The sequence below is a fragment of the Mobula birostris genome, chromosome 9, assembly GCF_030028105.1.
Source record: "Mobula birostris isolate sMobBir1 chromosome 9, sMobBir1.hap1, whole genome shotgun sequence".
Lineage (NCBI taxonomy): Eukaryota > Metazoa > Chordata > Chondrichthyes > Myliobatiformes > Myliobatidae > Mobula > Mobula birostris.
Genome location: NC_092378.1, coordinates 143,751,522 through 143,768,853, shown reverse-complemented (window position 1 = coordinate 143,768,853; position 17,332 = coordinate 143,751,522). Strand labels below are relative to the sequence as shown.

At 42.2% G+C, this 17,332-nt stretch overlaps 1 protein-coding gene across 4 annotated transcripts in view; it reads right to left on the bottom strand.

Annotated features, from left to right (window-relative positions):
* Nucleotides 1-17,332, bottom strand: part of cacna1ha (calcium channel, voltage-dependent, T type, alpha 1H subunit a) — a 510,834-nt gene that overhangs the window by 333,722 nt on the left and 159,780 nt on the right. For all 4 annotated transcript variants that reach the window (XM_072269033.1, XM_072269034.1, XM_072269032.1 and 1 more), the window contains exon 3: nucleotides 14,580-14,677. In XM_072269033.1, coding sequence (XP_072125134.1) covers nucleotides 14,580-14,677 — 98 coding nt within the window. The remainder of the gene's footprint in view (nucleotides 1-14,579; nucleotides 14,678-17,332) is intronic.

The window sequence follows — 17,332 nt, the reverse complement described above, 5'->3', positions numbered from 1 at the left end:
ATTGATCAGGAGTGGGAGGGTGATAATGAACGGGGCAGGATATAGTTAGTGGCTCCCCCCCAAAGGATAGTTCCATGAACTCTTTAAATTGGGATCAATTTCCAATTGCCTAAATATTACATTATTGCTCTTAAGTATTTCAGTGTCAACATCTGCTGACATAAGCAAAACCTAGTAAATTTAAAAGAACAAATTTCCCACAGATTTTTTTTTTGTTTTTACATGATGGACACCAAACTAAGTCAATATCAAAAGTTTCTGCACAATTTGGGGAATTAAAAAGGTTTGCTCTAACTTCATATTCCACCAGTCACTTGACTTTATTCCTTGAAGCATAGGCGAATGAGGGGAGATCTGATAGAGGTATACAAAAGTTTTAGGGGTAGGAATGGGGTAAATGCAGGAAGGCATTTTCCACTGAGGTTTGGTAAGACAAGTGTCGTGAATTTAATATTTCAGTAATATTCGAGTAATATTGTAAATATATTGTTTGATTAAGCATTCTCTGTTTACATAATTCATTATGGGTTATATGTATGGAGTACGTGAATGGCATACATCATTACGGCACTACGTCATAAGTGTATGCCTCACTAGAGTAAAAACAATACTATTTAAGGGAACCTGAGGAAAAACTTTTTTACTCAGAATGGTGTGAATATGGAATGAGCTGCCAGAGGAAGCCTGTTTCTGTGCTGTAGTGTTCTTGATCTTGGAAAAAAATTATTTCACAGCCATTATACCAGGTTTCTTGCTGTAATAACAGCAGGAACAAGATAAAATTAAACCTGCAGTTTGATAGATACATGGAATCCTTCATAAACAGGAGATCACTATTTCAAATGCTTAAATTCCAAGGAAGCATGAGGCAGACAGCACGGCTCCAAAATTCTTAAGAATAACAGATTTGCAAACATAATCTGCCTGCTAGAATTTGGATAAGTTAGCATAAAGCAAAGCTGTGATAGAACAAAATTTACAAAAGAAGTTTAAGGTAATTGGTAAGTCAACGTTAAAACAGTCACCGGTGTTGACGAAATAGGGGTGTGAGGTTCCCCACAGTCTGGATTCCTCTAACTTTCAAGAGCAAAGGAAAGACTGAAACCCAAACCTTGATTCCCTGGCAGTTTTGGCATGAGGATCTTCATCCAGGTTCCAAGGCTTGCGATTCTTCTCTTCTACAATTCATTTGGTTCCCAGTGGCCTGACTACCTGCTTGTATCCAGGAGATGTACAAAGACATGGAAGAAGATCATGCAGTCCATTGAAAAGAGGACAGGGTCATGGGATTGACCAGTAGGCCATTCTACAGATACGGTGCAAGGAGAGAGGAGGTAGCTGCCTTTATGAGTTAGATTCAGAGTTATTCAGCAGGGAAACAGGCCCTTCAGCCCAACTTATCTATGCTAACGAAGATGTCCATCTAACCCAGCTCCATTTCTCTGGCGTTTGATTCATATCCTTGTATGGGGCAGTATGGTAGCACATCAGCTAGCACATCACCTTACAGAGCCAGCCAGAGATCAGGGTGGGGGGGGGGGGGAGGGAACGTCGACTCAGACCATGAGAGGCCTGCGTCGGGGGGGCATTTTCATGCCTTACAAGACGCAGATTGGAAGTCTGTGTGGGGCGCCACCTCTCTCACAGACTAGAGCAATGTGTGATTAAGTGCCTTTCTCAAGGACACAAACACGCTGCCACAGCTGAGGCTCAAACTAGCGACCTTCAAATCACTAGACAAACGCCTTAACCATTTGGCCATGTGCCCAACACGAGAATCAGGAATCAGTATTCAATACCGGTCACTGCCTGTAAGGAGTCTGTACATTCTCTCCGTGACCCTGTATGTGCTCTGGTTTCCTCCCATGTTCCAAAAACGTACAATTAGGGTCAGAGTTAGAGTTGTGGCATGTTGGTGCTGGAAGCGTGGCGACTTTTGGCCCAAGTGCAAGTCCCGCTGATTTGATCTGATGCAAATGACACATTTCACTGTATGTTTTGAGGTACATATGACAAATAAAGCTAATCTTTTCATTTTATTCCCCTTTCTTAACCTATCCTATCCACATGCTTGTTCAAATAGGTCGTTTGGGAACGATCCTTCTGACCGACACAATAAAATTAATTTGCAATTTAAAAGAGTCAAATATAAAACTTAAAGTTTATTTTGCTGGCCCTGTGCCTCTTCCTTCCTGTTCTCATCCAAGGAAGATATAATGACAGGCCAATGTCAATACATCAGCAGGTCTGGATGTCTAAGTGTGACAGTTTAACTAAGTTTAGATGTATTATCAAGCCACGCATAACGCAATTATTCCTGCATTTCCTACTCATTTCCAATGAAAAAATTGTTTATGCTCTAGTTTATCACATTACAGAGTGCAAATAAACAGGAAGTTCCGGTGCTGAATTGCAATTTTGCTGAAAGCTCAGAATAAGAAACAAGCTTGTTATCCCTGACATATGTCGTGAAATTTGTTGCTTCGCGGCAGAAGTACAATGCAAAACATAAAAAACCCATAAATTACAGTAAGAAACAAATAACAGTCCTGTGCAAAAGTCTTAGGCACAAAGATATATCGCTAGGGGGCCTAAGACTTTTGCACATTTCTGTAGTAATTTTTTCCCCAGAAGAAGGAAATGGCAAACCACCAATGTACAAATGTTTGCCGAGAACGGTCCTGGTCATCTATAAAGCCATGATCGCCATATCATACTACATGCCACACAATTACAATGATGATGTAGTCATTTTATGTATTGCACTGTACAGCTGCTGCAAAGTAGGTAAATTTCATGACATATGTAAGTGATGATAAATCTGATTCTGATGTGGTCTATTTGTGGACTGAGAATGGGAAGGGGGCAGGGAGAGGGGAATCATAAGACCATTAGACATTAAGACATAGGAGCAGCATTAGGCCATTCAGCCCATCGAGTCTGCTCTGCCATTCCATCATGGCTGATCCCAGATCCCATTCAACCCCATGCACCTTCCTTCTTGCCATATCCTTGGTGCCCTGACCGATCAGGAAACAATCAACTTCAGCCTTAAATATACCCACGGATTTGGCTTCCACCACAGTCTGTGGCAGAGCATTCCACAGATTCACTACTCACTGGCTAAAAGAATTCCTCCTTACTTCTGATCTAAAAGGTAGCCCCTCAATTCTGAGGTTGTACCTTCTTGTTCTGGATACCCCCACCATAGGAGACACCCTCTCTATATCCACCCTATCTAGTCCTATCAACATTCAGTGAATTTCAATGAGATCATGGTTGGGCAGAGGGGAAGGGAGAGTGGAGGAAGATTGGTGGAGGGGTAGGTAGTGTTGAGGAAACAGGTAGGATGCAGAAGGACTTAGACAGATTAGGAGAATGGGCAAGAAAGTGGCAAATGAAATACAATGTTGGAAAATGCATGGTCATGCACTTTGGTAGTAGAAATAAACATACGGACTATTTTCTAAACGGGGAGAAAATCCAGGAATCTAAGATGCAGAGGGACTTGGGAGTCCTTGTGTAAAACACCCTGAAGGTTAATTTGCAGGTCGAGTTGGTTTTGAGGAAGGCAATAATTTCAAGAGGTCTAGAATACAAAAGCAGGGATGTGATGATGAGGCTTTATAAGGCACTGGTGAGGCCTCACATTGAGTATTGTGAACAGTTTTGGGCCCCTCATCTTAGAAAGGATGTGCTGGCATTGGAGAGGGTCCAGAGGAGGTTCCAGGATGATTCCAGGAATTAAAAGGTTATCATACGAGGAACATTTGATGGCTCTGGGTCTGTACTCACTGGGATTCAGAAGGATGAAGAGGGGATCTCATTGAGTAGATGTGGAAAGGATGTTTCCCATGGTGGGAGAGTCTAGGAGAAGAGGGCACAGCCATAGGATAGAGGGACGCCCTTTCAAAACAGAGATGCGGAGAAATTTTTTGAGACAAAGGGTGGTGAATTCGTAGAATTTGTTGCCACATGCAGCTGTGGAGGCCAGATCATGGGGTGTATTTAAGGCAGAGATTGATAGGTTCTTGATTGGACATGGCATCAAAGGTTATGGGGAGAAGGCTGAGAACTGGGATTGAGGAAGAGAAAAAAAAAGGATCAGCCATGATTGAATGGCAGAGCAGAACAATTGGCCAGATGGCCTAATTCTACTCCTATGTCTTATGGTCATATGGTCTAAGCAGAAAGCACCAGAGAGACATCCTGGAATGATCAATAAACCAATTGTTTGGAATCAAATGACCTTGCCTGTTGTCTCAGGGCTGGGTGTGTCTGCACCCACACCACCCCTCACCCCTGGCATTCCTTCTCTGCCATCTGTCCTACACCCCTTCTGTGGCGCCCCACCCTCGTCATTCTCAACAACCTTTGCTCCCGCCGGATTTACAAACTGGCCCTCCGCTCCACACTGACAAATACGGTACTGTACAAAAGTCTTCTGAACCATAGCTCTATATAGGGAGTGTAACTTTGAAAATAAATTAAATAAATAGTGGGAAGAGAGAGCAAATAAAAGTGAGGTACTATTCGTGAGTTGTTCATAAATCTGATAGTGGAGGGGAAGAAGCTGCTCCTAAGATGATGAGCGTGCACCTTCAGGCTCCTGTACCTCCTCCCTGATGGCAGCAATGAGAAGAGGGCATGTCCTGGGTGGTGGGGGTCCCTATTGATAGATGCTGCTTTTTTGAGGATGTCCTCAATGTTGGGGAGGCTAGTGCCCATGATGGAGCTGTCTGAATTTACAATTTTCTGCAGCTTTTTCTGATCCTGTGCAGTGGCCCCTCCATACCAGATGGTGAAGCAAATAGTTAGAATACTCTGCAAAGTATATCTGTAGAAATTTCCTAGAGTCTTTCCTGGCATACCAAATCTCCTCAAACTCCGAATGAAATACAGCTATTGTCATGCTTTCTTCATAACTACATTCATATATTAGGTACAGCTCTTGTTGAAATTAATATTTTTTTATTTTAATGACCACAATTTCTTTGCATACTTTGATTTGAGTATTTGTCAATGTTTGAACCACACCAAAGACACTCAAAGCCGACCATTAATCTTCACAAACACATCTCCCTTCATTAAAGATTGATTTCTAAAAACTTGTAAGGAAATAAGATTATAATCCCTGGATGCAAACACGAGGAATTCTGCAGATGCTGGAAATTCAAACAACACACATCAAAGTTGCTGGTGAACGCAGCAAGCCAGGCAGCATCTCTAGGAAGAGGTACAGTCGACGTTTCAGGCCGAGACCCTTCGTCAGGTTTAACTGAAGGAAGAGCCTCTTCCTTCAGTTAGTCCTGACGAAGGGTCTCGGCCTGAAACGTCGACTGTACCTCTTCCTAGAGATGCTGCCTGGCTTGCTGCGTTCACCAGCAACTTTGATGTGTGTTGTAATCCCTGGAAATGATTGCAGATTAACTATTTCCCATCCAAATTCAGGATTCAAGATTCAGGAATCTATATCATTTCCGGTACACAAGTGTAAAGGAGAATTGTTACTCTGGATCTGACGCAGCACAAAAAAAAATACAAGATAAAGAACACAATTATAATAATAAAATCAAGATAAATATAAATACATAAAATAGATTACAGACATAGATTGGTTGTATGTCCATAAAGTGATTCTAGGTACTGAAGTACCTGTACATAAGGTGACTCTGACAGGAAATGACAAATTAGTGGTGGTGGGGGTGGGAAGGGGTGGGCTTGTATGTGAGGGTGTTGATCAGCCTTATTGCTCGGGGTAAGTAACTGTTTTTGAGTCTAGTGGTCCTGGCGTGGATGCTACAAAGGCTCCTCTCTGACGGCAGTGGGACAAACAGTCCATGAGTAGGGCAGTTGGGATTCTTTATGATGTTACCAGCCCTTTCTGGCTCCTCTCTCTATATATCATAGAACTATGGTGGTTAATTACTTTAAAAAATAGTAAAAGAGATTTGGAGAGCTTCACTCAGATTTCTAAACACTTTGGAAGGGATATGATGACATCCAGTATACCATAATGTAATTCAAGTTACAGAGTTTAAATCTGCCGTTAAAGTCAGTGAGATCAATTGGCATTAGATTATCAGCTTTATTGGTTCTCCATTTTATGTTATGATCTGTTGCAGAACCCACTGGAGAATTCATCTTTCCTATTTTATATAGAAGAGCTATGAATTTGTATGCATAATTTACAAAAAATAAGCAAACCAATATGCACGTTGAGCACTTTCACTCCATTTGCAAATAGCAAGATTTCCTGATGGCTAACCATTTTACTTCCAACCCCCATTCCCATTCCGACATGTTGGTCCATGGCCTCCTCTCCTGCCATGATGAGGCCACTCTCAAGATCTCATATTCTGTCTGGGTAGTCTCTAATATGATGGCATGAGCATTGATTTCTCTAACTTTTTTAATTTCTCCCCGTCCCCCATCTCTCGATTTGCAGTCCCCACTCTAACTCCGCTCTCCTCAACTGCCTATCACCTCCCTCTAATACCTCTCCTCCTTCCCTTTCTCCCCGGTCCGCTCTCCTCTCCTGTCAGATTCCTTCTCCTTCTGCCCTTTACCTTTTCCACCTACCACATCCCAGCTTCTCACGGCATCCCATCCTCCACCTACCTACCTTCTCCCTCACCTGACTTCATCTATCACCTTCCCTCCACATCCCCCCCCCCCATTTTATACTGGCTTCTTCCCCTTTCCTTTCCAGTCCTGAAGAACGGTGTCGGACTGAAACATCAACTGCTATAGTCCTCTCCATAGATACCACCTGACCTGTTGAGTTCCTCCAGCATTTTGTGTGTGTTGCTCTGGATTTCCAGCATCTGCAAAACCTCTTGTGTTTATGCATGAAGTAGACTGACTACAATGTCCACTTTATTCCAGCCTCATTCCACTGTTTTTGGTACGGCAGAGGTGTATTCACCAAACCACTACACTTGGTTCGGACTTCACATGCATTATAATGAAAGCACTCGCTGTTAAAATCTCAGCCTTTATTTCTTTTATCTTCTATTGCATTGTTAAATTCTTAGGTAAGTGTAATTTAACTATAACCAGCAATGCTTAACTGTACATGTCACTGAAACATGTAGAACCAATTTAAGTTAGCATAATTAATGTTCAAAGGGGTAACATAATTACCGGTGTTTCCAGGAACGAAGAAAATCATGTTCCATTTGCACTAACAACAGAAAAAAAACTGCAAAATGGGTAGCAGCAGAAGCACTATGACTGCATCGTATTTTCATTAAGGTCTAAATTGGTTTTCAAAATCTCTTCAAAGAAAATAAAATGGTTCTTTGCATTTGCTTCTTTCAGTGCTGCACTTAAAAGAACACCCCAGAATAATAATTCAGCATGGACTAGATGGGCCAAAAGGCCTGTTTCAATGTCGTAGTGCTCTATGACTCCAATATTTAAGGAATAAATGTACTGTGTGGGCCTATTTCTTTTAGAGCAATGAACCCCCACCCCCACTTTGCACTATGTATTGATCTGTTGTTTGCACATGCACTTTGTCTACGCATGTACATTGCTCTCTCTCTCTTGCTCCAATGTGAATATACCAGTTAGAGCCATCTCCCATATGCATGCTTTTATTTATTCAATATGTAGTTGTGCACAGACACAACAAATTGGTGACCAATGCGAGCCTGTACAAACCTATCGCGAACTGCACTGTCAACTACGGGACGAAACAGCAAGAGTTAAACAGCACCAGAAAGCCATCACAGATACTAACAAATTCAAGAGTACAGTGCACAATAACAGTGAAAGACGCACTGAATTTAAAGTGAAAATAACGTAGTGATGGCTTCAGTCGGGAAACTTGATGGATTTGATAGCACTAATGAAAACTGGGAGCCGTATCTCCAGAAGGTGGAACTGTATTGTAATGCAAACAATATGGAGGAGCAAAAGAAGCTCCTACGCTTCTTAGCTTAATGGGCCCAAGAATTTACAGTCTCTTACACAACTTAGTAACTCCTGAAAAGCCAGCAAGCAAGACAGTCAATGAAATTGTTACAATTTTACAAAATCACTTGAGGCCTAAACTGCTGGTAATAGCTGAGAAATTTAGATTTTACAAATGGCACCAGTCAAAAGTTGAAAGCATTTCCGAATACATTGCAGAAGTCTGCAAACGTTCCCAGTACTGTGACTTTAGAGATGGACTTTCTGGTGCATTAAGGGAAGAGCTTGTTTGTGCCATGCATAGTCAAAGCACTCAAAAGAGGCTACTGTCCAAAAGAGACCTAGCCTTAGAACGTGCATTGACCATTGTAATATCGTTAGAGACTGCAGCAAAGGATGCAACTGAACTACAGAAAAAGAGGTTAGAATGTGAAATGCACAAAATGTCCCTGAATGGTGTAAAAAGCCCAAAATTTTATCGATGTGGCAAATCCTCCCATGATGTAAATAACTGCTGGCTCAAAGAAAAAGTCTGCAGAAAGTGTCACAGACAAGGTCACATAGAGAGAATGTGCAAGGCAGACAAAAAGCACAACCAACTGAAAACTCTCAAACGTAAATCTAAGCAAATGCATAAGGTTACTGAATGTAAAACAGATTCAGACAACATAGAGTCTGACAAAGATGAACTGTCATGCCTAGAACTGCATAGTATGACTGAAGCAGATCACAAAATCATCTGGATCACAATAGATCTGTCTAGTGTAAAACTAAAAATGGATCTGGATAAGGGGTCAACTTTGTCCATAATTCCAGAAGCTGACTACAATGGACTGCTTCCTAAAATGCCATTACAGAAGACCTCAAGTGATGCTAAAGACTTACACAGGTGAAAAGGTGTCTCCCAAAGGCAAACTGAAGGTAAATATGATGTATAGAGGTCAAACACAGCAGTTAGAGCTTTATGCATTGTAAAGTGGAGGGCCAGCACTTTTCAGACGTGAATGGCTGAGAAAAATCCAACTAGACTGGCACTCAATCGAAGCTCTCAGTGTGACATCAATAGGCAATGGCAATGCTTAATGCTAATGAGAAGATGCTTGAGAAGGGGATTGGTAAATTCGTAAGTATGAAGGCCAGAATTAAACTGGATGAAACAGCAACACCAAGATTCCATAAAACATGTCCATTGTTTTATGCACTACATCCTAAAGTGGATGCTAAAGTGCAGAACTTAGAGGCATTTACAATTCTCTTCGAGGTTGAGTGGAGTGATTGGGCCATGGCCATTGTCCCAGTGATCAAGAAAGGGAAGGCTGGAGCCATTCGCACTTGTGGGGATTTCAAGGTGAGCGTCAACCTGGTGTTGCGTACTGTGCAGTATCCCCTGCCGTAAATAGAAGACACTTTTGCATCTTTGGCAGGCAGGCAGAGGTTTTCAAAGATTGACTTGTAACAAGCCTATCTGCTAACGGAGATTGAGGAGTCAAACAGGAAGTTCCTCACAACCAGTACTCACAAGGGACTGTTCCAGTATAATAGTCTTGGCTTTGGCGTCACATCAGCTCCAGCAATTTGACAACGAGCAATGGACCAAATGCTCCAAGATATCCCAGGAACACAATGTTACTTTGATGACATCATTGTGACTGGCAAGAATGATGAAGAGCAGCTCCAGAACCTTGTTAAAGTGCTTACTAGGCTGAGTGAGTATGGTCTGTGCACAAAGAGAGGTAAATGCGAGTTTTTCAAGAATGAAATTTCGTATTGTGGATGTCATTGACAAGCATGGCTTACATAGGTCACAAGAGAAGATTGAAGCAGTGCTACAGGCATCCAAACTGGAAAATGTGTCACAACTCAGGTCATACTTGGGCCTTGTAAACTACTACCATCGTCTTTTCCCAAGCATTGCTGCAGTGCTGCAGTGCTGCATCCATTGAACACACTGTTAGCAAAGTAGGAATGGTCAGAAAGATGTGAAAAAGCATTCATGGAAACAAAGAGACTAATAACATCTGATGAACTGCTCACCCATTATGACTCTTCCCTGCCCATCAGATTGGTATGCCATGCATCCCCTTGTGGTGTTGGAGCCATTTTGTCACACATTACAAAAGCTGGATCTGAGTGCCCGAATGCATTTGCTTCAAGATCACTGATGTGCATGTATATACACACAGGGAGGGGTGGCACCTCCACTGAAGGGGGCTTGTTATGTGCATTCCGGGGTATCTCACCCATCTTTGGTCCTCACCTGACACTCAGCTCTCAGATGCGTCTCCCAGTAGCTGTTTGCATGCGGCAGCGACCAAAGGCCCATACACCACTTCAACAGATGGGCTGATGACGGGCCTCGTACCCTGGTGAGAGAGGGACACACCTGTCCTAGCATGTGAAGCTCTGATGGATTGGGCAGGAGAGATCTACAGTGAGATCCAACAGCCAGGAAGGCTGTACTGCAACGTTCGGTGGAGGGCGAAGGGCATGACAAAGCACAGAAGACGTCACGGTCATCCACTGCAATCAAGGAAAGCCCCAGGTTGTGATGCTTGTTCCTACCACTGCTTCTGGATTTCTGAGTTTGAGAGAGTATAACAGTCCCGCTGCAGTGGCTTTCCCACTTTAAAAATTGTCCGGCACAGGTTCCCTGTCATCGTCAGGCAACCACCATATACAGACATCCCACCCTGCAAAAACTCATTTCAGGGAGGTATCACCACCATTTCAGGGACGTAGCACCCCCACCCCCCCGCAACATCATATCCACCACCACCACCCCCCACCCGTCGACCTCCAAGGGTGCATGTAATACTTTATTTAGTGATTTTGCCTAATCTGCAAACCAAGCTGGGTATATGCCGCAAATATGACATTAAAATATGTGCTTATATTATATTACATTATCATGTTTATTCTATTACAACTTTAAGCAAGTCTACAGGGAGTTTGGCCTCATCACGTAGGACATCAATAGCGTAGCTCCTTGGCAGCCAGCCAGCTAGCTTAAATGACGTTAGCTATGCTGTAATGACGCCTGTTAAACTCACCTCAACATGTCTTTTACATTTTAACCCGCCATGGGCAATAGAAAAGTCACTGTTGCAAACAGTGCAGCGAGCAAAACTCATTATTTTTAAGGTTGACTATAAAGCCCGCCCACAGAGAAAACTTATAGGTCTACTTAGCAGGGGTCCCCAGCGTTTTTTGTACGCAGTCCGGTTTAATATTGACAATATTCTTGCGGACCGGCCGACCGGGGGGGGGGGTGCAGGGGGGTGCTAATCACGACCGGAATATAGGTAATAAGTCAATAGCATCATAACATTTTCAGTAACGTTTGGATATTAAACACACAACGCATATTTTCCCGTATGAACATATAAAATCATTGCAACACACCAATATCGCTGAACCAGTGGGAGCCCTGGGCTTGTTTCCCTGCAACAAGACGGTCCCATCGAGGGGTGATGGGAGAGAGCGATACTCGAAGGGGGTTCCTTATGTCCAGTCTATTCCGCAATTTAGTTTTCGTTGCATTCATTGCAGAAAACTCCGCTTCACAGCGATATGATGTTGGAAATGGAAGCAACGTTTTCAGTGCTTTCGTGGCTATCTCAGGATATTCAGCCTTGACTTTGATCCAGAATGCCGGCAGAGATGTTATGTCAAACATACTTTTCAGCCCGCCGTCATTTGCAAGCTCGAGAAGTTGATCATCTTCCCGCGCTGACATGGATGACACGCGCGTAATGATCTTGCATGCGTTCAAGTTCAACAGTGTGTGACAGGGAATGAGGAAAGGTGCAAATGACTCATATCGTTTCATATCGCCAAGTCATATTGTTTTCTCGTGGCCGGGTGGTTGGGGACCACTCTTAGCACGAAGAGAGACCAATCAGGTTGCTCGATCTCCCTCTCCCTCTCAAAAAAATCAATTTCCGGGATATTGTATATAATTTCCAGGCATCAGGGAGCCACTATCAATATGCGGGAGACTCCCGGATCTTCCGGGAGAGGTGGGATGTCTGCATATATATATATTTCTTATTGCACTGTACTGCTATCTCAAAACAACAAAATTTCACAACATATGCCAATGATATTAAACCGATTCTGATTCTCAACTGGGGAGAACAAACGGCATAGCGACAAAACTGGAAGAAAACATAAATAGGATAAGCTTTGTATAATTAAGTCATTTTTAGAACTGATAACAATAATACAATTAGGATTAAGATTCTCATCTAGTAGTAGGCTTTTTTGCAAAGTTACTAATAAACTAACACATTGATTTGAATTCAATACAAAATTGTTTGTTTAACCCTTTTTTTGATATTCTTCATAATATTTTGCTTTTCGTGCAGAATTTGTTTTTGAGATCTGTGCTACTTAGTAATGGGTGGTGAAGTGGAGATATGTCTCCACCAAAGGAAGTGTAAGGCGTTCCTTCCTAGCACCAGCCTTCTGGTTACCCCTGGGCAATGTGTAGCATCAGCTTAGCTCCCTGATCAGGGTCACATGAAGCCATGAGAGTAGGTGATGGATGGTCGTATGAGCAGCTGGTGCATATCACAAGTCCTGGTTATGCGACCACTGATGCCAGGCAGCCAACTTCTCAAGGATATTGATAAGGGCTGGGGTCACCCATCTTGTAGAGACACTGCCCAGAAGATGACAATGGTCAACCATAGAAAAATTTGTCAAGAACAATCATGGTCATGGAAAGACCATGATCAGCCACATCATAATGAATAAGCTACTTAGTAATTCAGCTAATGTAATGGATCTAATAAAGAACTTTTCCAGTGTATGATACCATCATTCTGGCAGAATCTCAGTCCACATACAATGAAGATCATGATTATCACAACAGCCTTGGGAATGTCACCTCCTAAAGTCTGCAAAGTTTGGTGGGTTAACAAGGGGGTTTACTTATGAGCCAATTCCAGATTTTATCTCATTTATTCATTTCTTGGATTTAGACAATGACATGATGGCAAAGCCAACATTTGTCACCCATCCGAAATATCCTTGAGGAGATTGTTGGGAGTCACTTCCTTGAACGGCTACAATCCTACTGGTGAAAGTACTCCAACTTTGCTGTTGGGTTGGGATTTACAGCCTTGAGTCTCACTGATAATGAAGGAAAGATAATAAATTTTCAAGCCAGATGGCATGGGACTTGAAGACTTGAAATCCTGGTCCTCCTTAAAGTTAAAGGTGGAACAAATGGGAGGTGCTATGAGAGTGGCCAAGTTGAGTAACTGTGATGCATGTTGTAGATGTTGTATATTGCAGCTATTGTATGTCAGTGGTGGAGGGCATTACTATTTAAGGTGGTGAACAGACAATCACTGAAGTTGATTGCTTTGTTCTCAGTGGTGCCAAGCTCTTGAGAGTTATTGGAGCTGTATTCACCCAGAGGGATGGAGAACGTCCCATTGCCCTCCTGACCTAAAGATTGAGATCAGGAAATGAGATCCTCACCCAACCCAGGACCATCAGCAAAAAAAACCATCATCAGGCATGTACTCTTCTTGACACTGCCATCAGGAAGGAGGTACTGGAGCCTCAGGACCCACGCCACCAGGTTCAGGAACAGCATTACCCCTCAACCATCAAGCTCCTGAACCAGAGTGGATAACTTCACTCAGCATCACTCAACCCAAAATTGAACTGTACACCCAACCTATGGACTCACTTTCAAGAACTCTTCGATATTTATTGCTTACTTATTTATTATTATTATTGTTTGTTTTTTTCTTTTTACTACTTGCATAGTTTTTTGTCTTTTGCACATTACTTGCTTCTGCGTCTGATTGTGTGTGGTTTTTCATTGATTCTATTGTGTTTCTTTGTATGTACTGTGAATGCCCACAAGAAAATGAATCTCAGGGTAGTATAAGGTGACATATATGTATTTGAACTTTGAACTTTACTCTCATAGCAACAGTATTTATATGACTGGCCCAGTTGAGTTTCTGGCCCATCGTGACCTTTACAATGTTGACCACTCAAAGATGGAAATGCAATTGAATATTAAAATTAGGTGGTTGAACCCTCTGTTATCAGAGATTTACAGCATCAAAGACTGCCAAAGGTTGTCTTTATTCCTCAAAGAACATAGACAGAACAGCATAGTATAGGCCCCTCAGCCCACAATGCTGTACTGACCAACATAAATCAACACCATAATCAGTCTAACCCTTCCCTCCCAAACAAACCATAACCCTCCATATTTCTTATATCCATGTGCCTATCTAAGAGTTTCTTAAATATTCCTAGTGTATCAGATTCCACCACCAGTCCCGGCAGTATATCCCATTCACCCACTGCTCTCTATTTTTAAAAAATCTCTCATATCTCCCTTAAACTTTCCTCCACTCAACTTAAATGGTTACCCTCTGGTATTGGCCATTGCTGCTTGGGTAAAAAGTGCTGGTTGTCCACTTATTCTATACTTCTTATCACCTTATGCACCTCTATCAAGTTGCCTCTCATACTGCTTCGCTCCCTTAAGTGGAGGTAGATGCAGCCCCGAGACCAAACCATGAATAAAACTTTGCAATAACGTCAACTCTTCTCCGCTCAAAACCAGAATCCAGACGGAAATAACTTACTCCAATATTGAAAATAACATAAGATCCTAAACTTACTAGGAACTCTGTTAATGGCTCTTAACGGCCTGAGGACTCGAACAGTTCGTATTGCTGAGAGACTCACATTGTGTCCATCCAGTGAATATTCCAGCATCCTATAACCAACAAAATATTATAATATGAGTATCATTAAAAACAATGTGGTAAATTAAGTTGCAGAGGAATAATTAGCTTTTACTTTTAACATATTTCTCTGTTTAATTGCTATAGTTGTCCATTAAAATGATCATTCAAGTTCATTGTCATTCAACCATACACATTGTTGTTGTCCCTTTTCGCGCTTTGTGGCACATCGGGCAGCATTTTTGCCGTTTGTTTAGCATTCATCTGTACTCTTACGAGGCCGAGTTGCTAGCACAATGCTCAGCCCAGCACGGATGGAAGGCGTGAAAGTGAGTCAGCCAGATTTGAACTCAGGACCATTTGCCTCGAAGTCCAGTGATGATGACACCACACCGCCGGCTGGCATAAACCATACACTTGTCTACAACTAAATGAAACCTCGTTCCTCTGTGGCCAGGGGTTTCCAACCTGGGGTCCGCAGATCCCTTGGTTAATGGTAGGGGTCCATGGCATAAAAAATGGTTGGGAAACACTGTACACAGAGCATAGACTGTATAGTTACAACCCAGCACACACAGTCACAAAATAATATGAACACAAGTCTCAGAGTGGCATGGCCTGAAGATTGACAGGTTGACACAAAGTGCGAGGTGCGTGTTTATGTCAGACAGTATAATGTTACAGGCATTATTATAATTAAACAAACAGTCACATAAATATGTGAAACAGCAGCAATAAAAGATGAAGAGTGATCACTGCAGGATGCGAGTGTGTCTGGGAGTTGAGGAGTATTCATGATCAGTGCCAGAAAATATATTATGTATATAGTTCAGGCACTGAGTCCACAAAATAGCCCTAATCTACCAAAATCACAAACATCAGTCAAAGCACATTTATGGCAAATATCTGCTTCAACCATGGCCCGGTAATATTTCAGATTCTTACATAATAGCATCAACTGTACTAACCTAATAAAGAGAGCAAAATAATTTTCTTTTAATGTCAAAATAATCTATTTTTTGTTCAACAAAAATCCAAGGGGCCATGAATGTGTAACACAGGCAGTTCAAAGATGACTGGGATGTTTTAGTCTCTGACACTTCAAACAAGAGAATAAACAAATCACTTATCATGGACACTGGCAGGGTAGTACTTGGTCGCACCTTACTTGCAGTACTGTGAGCAGTTTAAGGCCTCTAATGTGCTGGTATTGGAGAAGGTCCATAGGAGGTTCACAAGAATGATCCTGGGAATGAAAGGGTTAACATATGAAGAGCATTGGATATCTCTGGGTCTATACTCAGTGGAGTTTAGAAGAATGAGGGGGGAATCTCATTGAAATTTATCAAATATTGAAAGGCCTAGATACAGTGGACATGGAAAGGATGTTTCCTACTAGTGGGGGAGTCCACGACCAGAGGGCACAGCATCAGAATAGAAGAACATCCATTGACAACAGAGATCAGGAGGAATTTCTTTAGCCAGAGGGTGGTGAATCTGTGGAATTCATTGCCAAAGATGACTGTGAATGCCAAGTCACTGGGTATATTTGACACGGATGTTGATAGGTTCTTGGTTAGTAAGAATGTCAAAGGATACAGGGAAAAGACAGGAGAATGGGGGTTGAGAGGGATGATAAATCGGCCATGATGGAATGGCAGAGCAGACTCAATGAGTTAAATGGCCTAATTCTAATCTTTTGTCTTATGGTCCTATACTAAGTATAAACTCCAACATAACACTCACTGCTGACAAAATATTTCATTACAATCATTGATGCCTAAAGCAACTTACCTATAATGGCAGAAAAGAGGCTATTTGACCCATTGGATTTGTACTGGCTTGTCAGGGAGTAATCCCCTTAGACCCAATTTCTCTTCTCCTTACTTTCTGAAACCCCTATATCGTGCAATTTCTCACACATGCCCAGCAATACCACTTTGATTCTTTTGCCATTTCTCTGAACTAGGAACATAGAATGTAGAGCATAGAACATTGTAGCACCGTTCAGGCTTTTTGGCCCTCAATGTTGTGCTGACCTTTTAACCTACTCTACGATCAATCTAACCCTTCCCTCCTACATAGCCCTCCATCTTTCTATTATCCATGCGCCCGTCTAAGAGCTTCTTAAATGTCCCTGACGTATCTGCCTCTACCACCACCACAGGGCGATCCACACACACAACTCTCTGTGATAAGAACTTACTTCTGACATCCCCCCTATACTTTCCTCCAATCACCTTAAAATTACGCCCCCTAATATTACTCATTTCCATGCTGCTAAGTCTCTGACAGTCCACTTGATCTATGCCTCTTATCATCGTGTACACCTAGGGGTATATAACTAAGGGGTAATTTCCATTAGTTTATGAACTTACCAACCTGTGGTTGGAATGAGAGACAAGCCCATGGACAGAATGAGCAAATTCCACACCCAAGGTTGGAACTGGACCCAGTTCTCAGGAGCTAAGAGACGGCAGACTATGCCTCCCAGCATCCATGCCTGTTACTGCTGTCCTGACGTAAGATGTGGTATGGTTCCATATGTGTCTTCTGACCCTTTTATGAGATCCTAAATTTATCATGAACTCTGTTAATGACTCTTAATGGCCTGAGGAATTTGATATTTCACATTGCTGAGAGACTCATACTGTCCATCCATTCAATATTGCTAGTTTTCATATTGT